Below are 14,602 nucleotides of genomic sequence, written 5' to 3'. Positions count from 1 at the left end.
ACCGTATCCTCACAGGAGGAACCTCAACAAATCTGGAGACTAGTTTTGGTAAATGTAAGTTATTTAAAAGTTTCAAGTGTTGCCCCAGAACAGGCAAGCGGTCACTGTATCCCTGGGCCCTGCAGCATGTGCCGGGTGCAGCAAGTTTGTGACCACAGTAATTGCCACTTACTGAGGGCACTGATTGGTTCTCGGCAGTTTGAAAGTGTTGCAAGCCACGGCTGGTGTTCACTTGGCTATAATGAGGAGACTGGCTTTTTGTGTGTCAGTTGACTTCTATGTAATGTCTTCTAGATTGAAGTTTCTGTGGAAAAAAAACTGACTGCAAAAGCTTCTATAGATATGTGAAGAGAAAAAGATTAGTGAAGACAAACGTTGGGTCCCTTGCAGTCAGAATCAGGTGACTTTTTATAATGGGGAACAAAGAAATGGCAGACCAATTGAACAAATACTTTGGTTCTGTCTTCACGAAGGAAGACACAAATAACCTTCCGGAAATACTAGGGGGCCGAGGGTCTAGCGAGAAGGAGGAACTGAAGGAAATCCTTATTAGGCAGGAAATTGTGTTGGGGAAATTGATGGGATTGAAGGCTGATAAATCCCCAGGGCCTGATAGTTTGCATCCCAGAGTACTTAAGGAAGTGGCCCTAGAAATAGTGGATGCATTGGTGATCATTTTCCAACAGTCTATCGACTCTGGATCAGTTTCTATGAACTGGAGGGTAGCTAATGTAACACCACTTTTTAAAAAAGGAGGGAGAGAGAAAGCGGGTAATTATAGACCGGTTAGCCTGACATCGGTAGTGGGGAAAATGTTGGAATCAATTATTAAAGATGAAATAACAGCGTATTTGGAAAGCAGTGACAGGATCGGTCCAAGTCAGCATAGATTTATGAAAGGGAAGTCATGCTTGACAAATCTTCTAGAATTTTTTGAGGATGTAACTAGTAGAGTGGACAGGGGAGAACCAGTGGATGTGGTGTATTTGGACTTTCAAAAGGCTTTTGACAAGGTCCCACACAAGAGATTAGTGTGCAAAATTAAAGCACATGATATTGGGGGTAATGTACTGACGTGGATAGAGAACTGGTTGGCAGACAGGAAGCAGAGAGTCAGGATAAACTGGTCCTTTTCAGAATGGCAGGCAGTGACTAGTGGGGTGCCGCAGGGCTCAGTGCTGGGACTCCAGCTATTTACAATATACATCAATGATTTAGATGATGGAATTGAGTGTAATATCTCCAAGTTTGCAGATGACACTAAACTGGGTGGCGGGTGTGAGCTGTGAGGAGGATGCTAAGAGGCAGCAGGGTGACTTGGACAGGTTAGGTGAGTGGTCAAATGTGTGGCAGATGCAGTATAATGTGGATAAATATGAGGTTATCCACTTTGGTGGCAAAACAGGAAGGCAGAATATTATCTGAATGGCGACAGATTAGGAAAAGGGGAGGTGCAACGAGTCCTGGGTGTCATGGTACATCAGTCATTGAAAGTTGGCATGCAGGTACAGCAGGTGGTGAAGAAGGCAAATGGCATGTTGGCCTTCATAGCTAGGGGATTTGAGTATAGGAGCAGGGAGGTCTTACTGCAGTTGTACAGGGCCTTGGTGAGGCCTTACCTGGAATATTGTGTTCAGTTTTGGTCTCCTAATCTGAGGAAGGACGTTCTTGCTATTGAGGGAGTGCAGCGAAGATTCACCAGACTGATTCCAGGGTTGGCAGGACTGACATATGAGGAGAGACTGGATCAACTGGGCCTGTATTTACTAGTTTAGAAGAATGAGAGGGGATCTCATAGAAACATATAAAATTCTGACAGGATTGGACAGGTTAGAGGCAGGAAGAATGTTCCCAATGTTGGTGAAGTCCAGAACCAGAGATCACAGTCGAAGTATAAGGGGTAGGCCATTTAGGACCAAGATGAGGAGAAACTTCTTCACTCAAGAGTTGTTAACCTGTGGAATTCTCTACCGCAGAAAGTTGTTGAGGCCAGTTCATTTAGATATATTCAAAAGGGAGTTGGATATGGCCCTTACGGCTAAAGGGATCAAGGGGTATGGAGAGAAAGCAGGAAAAGGGTAGTGAGGTGAATGATCAGCCATGACATTGAATGGCGGTACAGGCTTGAAGGGCCGAATGGCCTACTCCTGCACCTATTTTCTATGATTTCTATATAACATTTAAAAAAATCAGTAACGGTAGAATACATCTCCGGGTACGATTCTTGCATAGAAGTGTTTTTCTACTGTTAAGAACTGTTGAGCACCATCTGCTCCAGAGTCACCCAAGCAGCCATGCTAGATCTCCTGTTCCTCACCTTTTATGCTGCCCCTGGTGGCACCCTTGGCAGATAAGAGGTCAGTTTCCACTGATGACACCCAGCTCTACCCCTGCATCACCTCATAACGCCTCCACTGCCTCTGTCCTGTCAGATTGCTTGTCCACTATCCAATCTTGGATGAGCTGTAATCTCCTTTGGCTAAACACTGTGAAAACAAAAGCGCTTGCCTTAGGTCCCCGCTGCACATTCTGGATTTTTGTGTCACACTCCATTCTCTATCTTAGCAATTGTCTTTGGCTGAACCAGACTGTTCACAACACCAGCATCCTAATGAACCCAAGCTGAGTTTCTGACCTATTAACTCCATTAGAAAAAAACACCTATGTCCGCACATCTGTTCCTGAAACCTTCATCTATTCTTGCCTTTGTCACCTCCAAACTCGTCTGGCCAGCCTCCTTATCCTCCACCCCCTTGCATGTCACCCCTGTCCTCACTGATCTACAATGGCTCCTGATTTCCCCAATACCTCAAATTTAACATTTTTGTTCTTGTGTTTATATCCCTCCATGGCCTCCCTGCTCCCTATCTCTAATCTATTCCAGTCGTACAACCACTCTCTTTGCCCCCCTCCCCTGCCCCAAAACTCACCATTTCTCTGACTCTGGCCTATTGTGGTCTCCTCTTCACCCCAGCGTTGACGGCTGTGCCTTCAGCTGCCTCGACCCCATGCTCTGCAATTCTCTCCCTAAACCAGTCTGCTGCTTCATCTCCATTTCCTCCTTTTAAGACTCTCCTTAAAACCCACCTCACTCCTCCTAATCTTTCCTTCTTTGGCTCCTTCTCACTGATCCCTTTTTTTGTGGATACCACGCCTTAGGAAGGATATATTGGCCTTGGACGGAGTGCAGTGTTGATTTACCAGAATGATACTTGGACTCTAAGGGTTAAATTACAAGGAGAGATTACACAAACTGGGGTTGTATTCCCTGGAATTTAGTAGGTTAAGGGGTGCTTTGATCAAAGTTTTCAAGATATTAAGAGGAACTGATAGGGTAGATAGAGAGAAAATATTTCCGCTGATTGGGGATTCTAGGACATAATCTAAAAATTAGAGCCAGGCTTTTCAGGAGTGAAGTTAGGAAATGCTTCTGCATGCAAAGGGTGGTAGAAGTTTGAAGTCTTTTCGTAAACGGCAATTGACGCGAGATCAAGTGTTAATTTTTAATCTGAGATTGATAGATTTTTGGTAACCATTAAGGGATAGGGGGAAAAGGTGCATATATGGAGTTAGGTCGCAGATCAGCCATGATTGTATTGAATGGCGGAACGGGCTTGAGGGGCTAAATGGCCTACTTCTGTTCCTCGGTTCCTTTCCCCACTTTCTATGACTGCTACACATAGTTCCTGCAGCATACATCTTGCCTGCCTGCAATCTTGAGCATGCTCTGTACCATCTTCATTGGTATCATGGGCTTTAACACATACTGAAATAAACCTTTAATAATAATCAAAGCCCATCCATTTACAGTTTGTGTAAAATTTCTGCTTAATCATAGAATTCGAGCACAAACATCATTAAAACTATCAATACTTTAATTATGAACATATTTTGACAATGAATCTTTGTAAATTAATGGTTTTGGTAATATATTGTGTACTACGTAGCATATTCTCCAATTGAGCAATGTCTTTTGAGATCTAGATACATTTAAACATATTGGCAACCCAAATATGCTCATGTATTTATTGGCCCTTCCGTGGCACATACATGTAATTGCGATATTTTGTGCCTGCATGTTCAGGATTTTTCCTGGATTTCTGCATACATGAAAAGAATTGAAAGGAAGTAAAGGAGTACAGACGATAAAAGAAGCTTGTAAGGAAATAGAAGTGAAGGTAAAACAAAAGAAATCAGTGGAGGGGGAGCGAAAGAGAGAAATAAAAGTGAAAGATGAGCAAGAAAGAGAGAAAACCAGAAGCAAAGGATGAACAAGAGAAACTGAAGTGGAGAATGAGTGGGAAATGAAGAGAGAAAAACATAAATGGATATTCACAAGTATTTGCAAAAAAATTATAACTATAATCTGACTACATATGTATCTTTAAATTACAATGCTTGATAGGACAGTGAAAATATAACCCATCTAATATGTATGATTCTCTCTCTAGCAGCATTTTTGTATTCTAACATTAATGCAGAATTCTTTTCCCTCTCTTAAGCTCCAGAAATAGCGATGTCAAGAAAACATTCAAAGCACAAGAGAGAGAAGGATAAATCTCAATCAAAGAAATCAAGTTCACAACAGCGCAGCCATGGCCATGATGTGAGGACAATATGGTTTTTCTTCCAAATGACCCCTTTTTTTTGGAACAAATCTCAACACGGTATCTTCCAACATTTAGTGCTTACCACTGCCTGCCACGCACCACCCATGAGGAAGATCCAAAAGTTTATTTTCTAAACATGTTGATTTGTTACAGATGCATGTTTGTTTTTTGGGTGGAGATAATTGTGGGGAAGTCATCTTCTGAAGTCCCTATGCTTAGTATATTGTGTAACCTTATACCAGCAACTTTCAGAAGATACTTGTATTCAGAACTGCGATACCATAATCTGAAAATGGAATGTCCTTAACTCTGCACTAATTTGTGTTTGGATAGCATTACAGGTGCTATGCTGCAATCTGGTCTGACTGAGCTTTTCTGCTTAATACTGTAAATGTAAATAGATTTGTCCATGAATGAATAATCTTCACTGCACACAAGTTGCAGACCCCTAAATAATATCTAATCTGCATTACGGAGATGCACTTTTTATAAAGTTAACGCAAATTATTTTTATAATAAGGTAAGAAATACTACACAAACAATACAAGTTGGGAGCAAATGATTTGGTTTTAGTGTGTGCATGTGAAAATTGTCGTGGATGAAAAATGAATTAGCTTTGAAATGCATCAACAGTTGTTATGTACGCAAATATCCTTAAGTGGACAAAAGGGTCAAAGAAAGCTTGTATCTGCCAGGATTTTTAACACTTTGGTGATTATTTGGGCAAGTGCTAAAACCTCTCATGAAGGCTTGCTTTCAAATAGATTATTGTATTCACCGTGTAAAGTTTGTCTAGATAATAGCTGAATAAATATGAGTCCCTATTAAGTAGCGGCAGGGATAGTGGATGCATTGATTGTAATTTACCAAAATTCTCTGGATTCTGGGGAGGTCCCAGCAGATTGGAATACTGCAAATGTAACGCCCCTATTTAAAAAAGGAGGCAGGAAACTATAGACCAGTTAACCTGACCTCTGTCGTTGGGAAAATGTTGGAGTTCATTATTAAAGAAGCAATAACAGGACATTGAATTATGCTTTTCCAAATCAGACAGAGTCAGCATGGATTTATGAAGGGGAAGTCATGTTTATCAAATTTGCTGGAATTCTTTGACGATGTAACAAACAGGGTGGATAAAGGTGCATTTGGACTTCCAGAAGGCATTTGACAAGATGCCACATAAAAGGTTACTGCACAAGATCCTGGGGTTGGGGGTAATATATTAGCATGGATAGAGGATTGGCTAACTAACAGAGAGTAGGGATAAATGGTTCATTCTTGGGTTGGCAACCAGTAACTAGTGGGGTGCCGCAGGGATCAGTGCTGGGACCCCAACTATTTACAATCTATATTAACGACTTGGATGATGGGACCGAGTATAATGTAGTCAAGTTTGCTGACAATACAATGATGGGAGGAAAAGCAATGTGTGAGAAGGACACACAAAATCTGCAAAAGGACATAGACAGGCTAAGTGAATGGGCAAAAATTTGGCTGATGGAGTATAATGTTGGAAAGTGTGAGGTTATGCACTTCGGCAGAAAAAAAATCGAAGAACACGTTATTATTTAAATGGAGAAAAATTGCAAAGTGCTGCAGTAAAATGAGACCTGGGGGTTCTGGTGCATGAAACACAAAAAGTTAGTATGCAGGTACAGCAAGTGATCAGGAAGGCCAATGGAATCTTGGCCTTTATTGCAAAGGGGATGGAGTATAAAAGCAGGGAAGTCTTGCTACAGTTATACAGGGTATTGGTGAGGCCACACCTAGAATATTGTGTACAGTTTTGGTTTCCATATTTAAGAAAGGACATACTTGCTTTGGAGGCAGTTCAGAGAAGGTTTACTAGGTTGATTCCGGAGATGAGGGGGTTGACTTTTGAGGAAAGGTTGAGTAGGTTGGGCCTCTACTCATTGGAATTCAGAAGAAAGAGAGGTGATCTTATTGAAATGTATAAGATTATGAGGGGGCTTGACAAGGTGGATGCAGAGGGATGTTTCCACTGATAGGGGAGGCTAGAACTGGGGGGTATAATCTTAGAATAAGAGGCTGCCCATTTAAAACAGAGATGAGGAGGAATTCCTTCTGAGGGTTGTAAATCTGTGGAAGTTGGATCATTGAATAAATTTTAAGACAGAGATACAGTTTCTTAACCGATAAGGGGTTATGGGGAGCGGGCAAGGAAGTGGACCTGAGTCCGTGATCGAATCAGTCATGATCTTTTAAATGGCGGAGCAGACTCGAGGGGCCGTATGGCCTACTTCTGTTACTGAGACTGGCTGTTTAAGCTGTAGTGTCATTGGTGATGTCAGTTGGAGGTGGTCTCACAATGTGTGTCACAAAGACAATACTCACAGAATGGTGAGCGTATGTCATAAAGGTGGTATCCAGGGAATGGGCATTTGTTTACCTGGAGCCAGAGGTGTGCCGGTTACATAGGCTAATGAAGGAAGTTGGAAACTATGATGTAACCCCAGCAATGGACACGAGTAAATGATGCAAGAGTTTAGAATATGAAGGAAATATAGATTAGGTGGCAGAGGACGTGGTGTATCTCTATCTCAAGGACACCTGGCAAGTAAAGGAAGTAGAACCAATGATACAGAATAATCTTCCCCAGTGAACTACTGTGGCTGAAAGTACTTGGACTAGCCAGATGGATAGCAGTGGACTTTACCTATCCTGAACATTCTTTGTGAAGTGTGTAGTGCAAAAAGATGTTATAAACCATCAAATGAAAAAAAAAGGAGGATCTGTTTGTTAAACAGATTTTTTTTTTTTAAAGTATATGCAAACAAAAAAATATCAGTGGGCAATTTTAACTTCGAATCTGAATTAGCAAACAGATTCCATGACTACTTTCTGACCCTTGTGTTGGGGACTCAAGAGGCAATTCACATCTTAATTAGATAATTGCCAGTGACCCAGATCGCATGCTATGAATGGAAGAAGTGGAACCCTTGATGACTGGTGGTAACGTGATCAAATTTAGTTTGAACTGGGATAAACAAATACTGTAAATCACAGTCAGATATCTAACTTTAAAAGAGCCATCTTCAAGGGAATGAAGGAAGAGCTTCAACAAAGTAACATAGGAAATAAAACATCACTTGATGACAAATGGAATAGCTTTAAATATATACTACTGTGAATCGAGGATAATAAAGGAAGACCAAATCAAGTGAAGAAAATAACACCGAACTCTACAACTCTTTTTGGGGAGTACAAAATAAACATTAGATCGAGTGCCCCCTGATCTGGGGGAAACTCCAGACACTTACAACTGCCCTTTTTTTTTTGTGTTTTTTTTTCCTTTTGTGATTTTTTTTTGGGCATTAAAATCATATGATTTACAAGTGCCCCCTATAAAAGGGGAGGGGGACACTAAAAAACCCAGCAATTAAAACAAATTAAACTTTAAAACATAAAATCAAATTAAAATTTGGTTGCCGGGGGTGACTATGCACTCCAGTCCCTCCGGCGCCCACCTCTCGCGGAAGGCCCGAGCATACCCCGAACTCCACAACTCTTTTTGAGTAACCAAATCAACATTAAATCAAGTGCTCCCCGATCTGGGGGACACTACAAACATTTCACAAGGCCCCTTTTTTTTTGTATTTTTTTTTTGTGGTTTTTTTTTGGGGGGCTCTAAAACCATAATTTACAAGTGCCCCCGAACTCTACAAAGCCTGTAGAGAGAATGCAGGTGCTTTCAAAAAGATAATCAGAGGGACAAAGAGGGGTCAAGACATAAGTTTAGGTGCAGATGCTAAATGCAACAGCAAGAACAAGCAGGATGGCTATCAAAGAAGAAATTAGATCCTTTAAGGATGAAAACTGGTTTGAAGCGAAGGAGGGGCAAAACATAATTAACATTAATTCCTGGAAATATTCACTAGAGAAGACACTAGTAACATGCCAGTCCATTGTAGAGGGCCCTAAAAATAAACTTTTAAATAACTAGACTGGCTCAAAACAATAAGTCCCCAGGAATGGATGGTGTGTACCTGAAATATATAATTGAGATGAGGGATAAAACTTCTGTAGTGCAAAATGAGTCAATGTACCGGGTAATTCCCATCAGATTAGAAACAAGCCAATATAACTATTTTCAAAATGATGATAAAATTAACCCTGGTAACTATCGGCCCAAGTTTCGGGCCGCACCCAGAACGGCGCAGCCCCGACCTGGACGCCCGTTTTTCGCGCCCGAAAGTGCGCCTAAAAAATACCTGCAGATTCTCCGGCTCCTTGCAGGTCCTTTGCAGCTCGGCGCAGCGCAGCACGAGCTGTGGGGGGTGGACCCAGGTCCCTGCGCTGAAATCAGTGCAGGGACCTCTGCAAAGGCGCGCATGTGCAGTAGCTCCAGACGCCGAAACTGTGGGAGGGGCCCGAAGCACACAGCCCCTAGCCCTGGCCGAATGGCCTCACTGGGGCTGCGAGGATCAGGCTGCACCTCCCTCATCCAGCTCCTGCTCTGGTTCTCTCAACCCCCCGCCCCGGTCCCCCCAGCTCCTGCTCCGGACTCCCAGCTCCCGTTCCGACGACCCCCTCGTCCCCCAGCTCCCGTTCCGAGCCCCTCCCCCAGGTCCGACGACCCTCCCACCCCCCCCCCCCCCCAAGCTCCCGCTTCCCCTGGCCACCTACCTTTAACTCCTTCGGCGTGGCCCACCCGCCCGGCAACTTGCTGGGGGCGGGCCCCGCCCGAAGTTTTGGGCCCGGCTTCTTCACGTCAGCCAGGCCCGTTCAGCCTCCTCCCTCTCCCTCTCCCTCTCCCTCTCCCCTCTCTCCCCTCTCTCCCCTCTCTCCCCTCTCTGCCCCTCTCTCCCCCTCTCTCCCCCTCTCCTCTCTCTCCCCCTCCCTCCCCTCTCCTCTCTCTCTCCCCCTCCCTCCCCTCTCTGCCCCTCTCTCCCCCTCTCCTCTCTCTCCCCCTCCCTCCCCTCTCCTCTCTCTCTCCCCCTCCCTCCCCCTTCCTCCCCTCTCCTCTCCTCTCTCTCTCTCCCCCTCCCTCCCCTCTCCTCTCTCTCTCCCCCTCCCTCCCCTCTCCTCTCTCTCTCCCCCTCCCTCCCCTCTCCTCTCTCTCTCCCCCTCCCTCCCCTCTCCTCTCTCTCTCCCCCTCCCTCCCCTCTCCTCTCGCTCCCCTCTCCTCTCGCTCCCCTCTCCTCTCGCTCCCCTCTCCTCTCCCTCCCCTCTCCTCTCCCTCCCCTCTCCTCTCTCTCCCCTCTCCTCTCTCTCCCCCTCCCTCCCCTCTCCTCTCTCTCTCTCCCCCTCCCTCCCGTTGCTGCAGTCAGTGAGTAGAAATTATTTTATTTTTGAAAAAATTTCTATTTTTTATTAATTCTTTTGATTGATTTATTGGTCAATTTATTGATGTATTTATCATTTATTATTGATGGCTCTTTATTTGTAAAACTGAAGTGTTTAATGTTTGTATACTTCCCTTTTAAACCCCGCCTCTTCCCCCCCCCCCCCATTCCCTACGCCTGATTTGTAACCTACGCCTGAGTTTTCACTACCTAAACTTTCAAAACGGGTGTAAGTGGCCGGTCACGCCCCCTTCTGGAAAAAAAAATCTGTTCCAAACTGAAACTGTTCTAACTGACTAGAACTGGAGCAAACTAAATGACGAGAATTGCAATTTCTAACATACTCCATTCTAAACCAGTTGCTCCAAAAAAACAGGAGCAACTCAGGCCGAAACTTGGCCCCCATTGGCTCTATTAGTCTTGTATCACAAACTGATAAAATAACAATTGATCATTTGGGACAAATTTAAAGATTAACCTAGTAACTGGCAATCAACACTGTTTCTGAAAGGAAGATTATTCCTGGCTTTACCTGTCATTAAGTCCTTTAAGGCAGCTTCAAGTGACAAAGCCTGCTGAAACACTGCATTTATAGTACCTGCTATAGTAGTGAAACTGACCACTGCTTACTTTGGCCCTGTTCAACTCTCCATAGCTGAATAAGGGGAACAGCTTTCACCTCTCATAGCTTGTCAGTAGCCAGGAACTGTCCGCAAATATAATTGAGATATTAAAATATAAAAGCCCAGAAATGCTCTTCGGATCACCAACAGCAAATCCTGACTGGGAGCAGGAGAAAAGGGGTGGAGATCTAAATTCAAATTCCAGAGCTAATAGTACTTATAAACAACGAGTTTAGTTTTAATTTCTGAAGTTGTCAAAATTCGGCTTGAAATTGATTAAGCCCAACACACTGGTTACCGCATATAGTGGGCAGATCACATTCACATGGACGTGCCCACTATAAATAGTGGGGACTGTATAAACAGAAAATACACTTCAATTTTGTGTATTGGAGGAACAGATTGTGCTGACAGCAGATGTCAGTATTGATGTCAAATGTTAATGTGTTTTATGTTCTTGATTCATGGTGACATTCACATGGATTCATGAATGAAACATCACTCCAATTAATGGAGAAGTTCCAGACCCATTACGTATTAAGAGTATTCATCCCAGTTGATTTGCTGCACAGCAATAACAGTTTAGACACATTCAAACTAAAGAATGGAACTTTGAGTTTAGCTGGAAATTTATTATGCTAATATTGTCACTGCTGTCATGAAGTTAATTCCAAATTCATCAGTATTGCCAACAGAATGTGGGAAATGTTTGTTATTTGTTGGCAGAATCATATTTCTGTAGTAACAAGTTGTCGTTTTGGTGATGATGGACTGTGTATTAAGTTTTTAATCCCTCCTTCCACTTCCCTGTTCAGTACTGTTCTGATCAGGGTGTTTTACTCCAAAGCAGGTGAAGTAATCAATTTTTCTTCCCAAAGAGAGGAGAACTACTTCTGTCCAGTGTCCCATCTAGCAGTCTGACCATAAAGTAGTGTACATGATCTGATGATGGTCGACTAGCTTGGTGGTCAGTTGAGCCTGAAATCTATAATCCGATCTTTCTGGGTGTAATGTTTACTGCTCTACTAATAGTTATTAGGCCTTATCATTCTTGAAATAATCCACGTTTGTTGTGCTTTTTCTCAAATAAATTGTTAGAAAGAAAAAAACAAGACTCAGCAGATGCCACACTGCAGTGGAGGAAGCCCATTACCTTCCTTATCACCTCGAATAGGAAAAAAAAGAAAACTGGTAAGTTTTGCATGCAAATACCATAAATCAATGGAATCAGTCCATAGAAATGCCTACTAAGCCACTGTGTAAGGCTCTTAACCTGCCATTCTGATATGTACATTTGGGTATTAGACTGTGTGCCATGAAAAGAATGTACACAATTATTACAATTGAAGAGCAATAACAATAAGAAAAATGTTTCAACAGTTCTAAGAAGTAGAGCACAAAAAAGTCTGCTTAATGGTTCGAATAGCTTAAATTATTCCAAAATGTATGAAATAAAATTGGCTTTTAATTTTTTTTAGATATAGTGAATAACTTTAGTGAAAGTGCTGTTCCTTTTGTTTCATGTCCTCCTTGAATATTTGAAGTTGGCAATGTACTAGTTATTCCAACTACTGTTGCCAGCATAAAATAGTTAGGTTGGAATATGTTGCAAAGTTTAATGTAGTCAAGAGATTCAGATGATGTCTAAACAGTAAAAGTGAAATGTGAAGAATGTTTGAAAATCATTCGAACAATAATAACAGATAACAGCTGTTTGTTTATTTAATGGTCTGGATTTTGCTGTTAGTGGCAAAGGAGCAGCGCTTGCCGTTCATTACGCCAACAGTTGCCCACAGAGTTTTGGCGAGCTATTGAGCGTAGACTTGCTATCATCGGGCGTCTGATCTAGTGCAGGGGCTCTGTGGCGTCTCCGAGCAGGGCCAGCAATAGCGAGGCTTTTCGACCAATCACATTGAAGAATCCTCATGTACAGAAAGCAAAATAAAGGTCGGGAGAGAAAGAGATAAAAGACAGACAGAAAAAGTTTTAAAATGTTTTTTAAATTCTCCAACACTAATTAAATTCTGAAGGAATGAGACTCCACATATGTAAAATTAAATTTTCAGGACCAGAGAGGCTGTTTGGCAGTAATTATGACTTATTACAACATTAAAAATTCACTTACACCTGAATGCACCAACCCTAACATTTTCTGCAGTGGGTAATACTCCAACTTCACACCTTTACGTTGATTTCAATACTGAATCTTATTGGCGCGATACCGGTAAAGCACGGCCTGCAGAGGAGCAGGGTAACTCGAACCGCAACTTCCAGATTTCTGCATTTAACTGCACCTATGTGTACTCCAGAAGTTGCTGTTCGACTTACTCACGAATAACAGTGAGAGCTGATAGCCTCACCATTATTCTCAATGCAAAATCTGGGCCAATGTACCAGTGGTTCCCTGTGACAATACTCACTAAGTCAGGTGGTGGTTTTTGTATCTTCATACTCTTCCCTGGAGAACCGTGTGACCCAGTGGAAGGATTCGCAGAAGATTAACAGTCTGACAGGCTGCGACATGAAAGCTCTTTATACCGCCAGCATTTTGTCCTCTTATTCCACAGTAAAAATGATACAAAATAATCATTTAAATAGCTCCCTATTTCCTTATTGTCCATTATAGTCTTGCCTGAATCTGTCTTTAAAGGGCCCACATTAAAGACAAATGCATATGAGACGGGATGAGAGAAAGGAAATTGGCAGAATTTATGATGAAGCTGCTCAGGTGCCTGTATGGACAAGATAGAGCTCAGCTGTGATGTCCTACAATCTGCCAACTCTCATTCTCAAGGCTCACAGAGATGCTGCTCACTTGGCCAGGATACTGGAGGGTTACTGCGGCCCACATAACCATATCCCAGTAAGGGAGGTTAAAGTTTTCAAGAGATCAAAAATTTGAGAGAACAAACAAACTCTTCAGTGCACCATGCCTTGTGGCTAGAAGCATCAGTAATGCAGCAATATTTTTACTGTGCAATTGCACAACATTTGTAATTGTGATATTTGTAGATGAAGCCTTAATGTCTTCACATGACATTCTCTGTTCATCCTTTTAACTGAGACATTCATTTATTTTAATGAACTCATGTCTCTGCTAACATAGTAGATAGCCAAATGTTTTATGAAGCATTCACTAATAGGGGAAATAATTTTTACTCATCTATATCTTCCATAAAGAATATGGATACTTGACATTGAATTAGAAGGTAGTATTCTAATAGAAAGTTTCAGGTTCTACTTCGGTTAGTCACGTGTCCCAAGAAGTATCTGGAATGCTTATAATGTGTATACAGTTTCAGATTTTATCATAAATTAATATTTCTCAGTGCTCTAATGTTGTGTTTCCACAACTTTTTGAAGATGATAAACTAAGGTTATTTTCAAATTTTGTGAGATGACCTTGAAGGCATATTGGATTTGTGACACAGGACGTGAAAGTATATTGGATTCCAGCTATAACACTGAGTTTATAATAAATATAGTGAACTACATTGTCTACGTATTGGTAAACTATAAAATGTTTGGATTTTTTGATTTCATATTGTTTTGTATTTTGTTTCTTCATTAGAGCCATCAGAAGGTAGATGTTCCCACAACACAGCTGTCTATGGAAGAACAGGCTAAATCTTACTGGCCTAGGTTAGTATTGGAGACATTTCTAATATAAAAGAATAACTTGGGTTTCAAGTCATAGAATCACAAACATTTTTGGTCCATTGTGTCCGTGCCAACTGAAAAAGAGCTATCCACCTTAATCCTGCTTTTCATTTCTTGGTCCATGCGTAGCCTTGTAGATTACTTCAAGTGCATATCCAGGTACTTTTTTAAATGCAGTGAGGGTTTCTTCCTTGACCACCCTTTCAGCCAGTGAGTTCCAGACCCCACCACTCCCTGGATGAAAAAAGATCTCAACACCTCTCTACCAATTACTTTAAGTCAATGCCCCTTGATATTAACCTCTCTGCTAAGGGAAATAGGTCCTTCTTAAGCACTCTAACTCGACCCCTCATCATTCTATACCCTTCAATTAAATCTCCCCTTGGCCTCCTTTGTTCCAAAG

General features: G+C 42.1%; 1 protein-coding gene across 4 annotated transcripts in view; it reads left to right on the top strand.

The window, feature by feature from the left end:
* The window catches only part of swt1 (SWT1 RNA endoribonuclease homolog), a 170,491-nt gene that overhangs the window by 1,321 nt on the left and 154,568 nt on the right, over positions 1–14,602 (top strand). For all 4 annotated transcript variants that reach the window (XM_070887169.1, XM_070887168.1, XM_070887166.1 and 1 more), the window contains exons 2-4: positions 4,503–4,606; positions 11,638–11,730; positions 14,111–14,181. In XM_070887169.1, the coding sequence (XP_070743270.1) occupies positions 4,517–4,606; positions 11,638–11,730; positions 14,111–14,181 (254 nt within the window). In that variant the 5' untranslated portion in view covers positions 4,503–4,516. The remainder of the gene's footprint in view (positions 1–4,502; positions 4,607–11,637; positions 11,731–14,110; positions 14,182–14,602) is intronic.

Source organism: Pristiophorus japonicus, chromosome 8, assembly GCF_044704955.1.
Source record: "Pristiophorus japonicus isolate sPriJap1 chromosome 8, sPriJap1.hap1, whole genome shotgun sequence".
NCBI lineage: Eukaryota > Metazoa > Chordata > Chondrichthyes > Pristiophoridae > Pristiophorus > Pristiophorus japonicus.
This window is presented reverse-complemented; position numbering and strand designations above follow the sequence as displayed.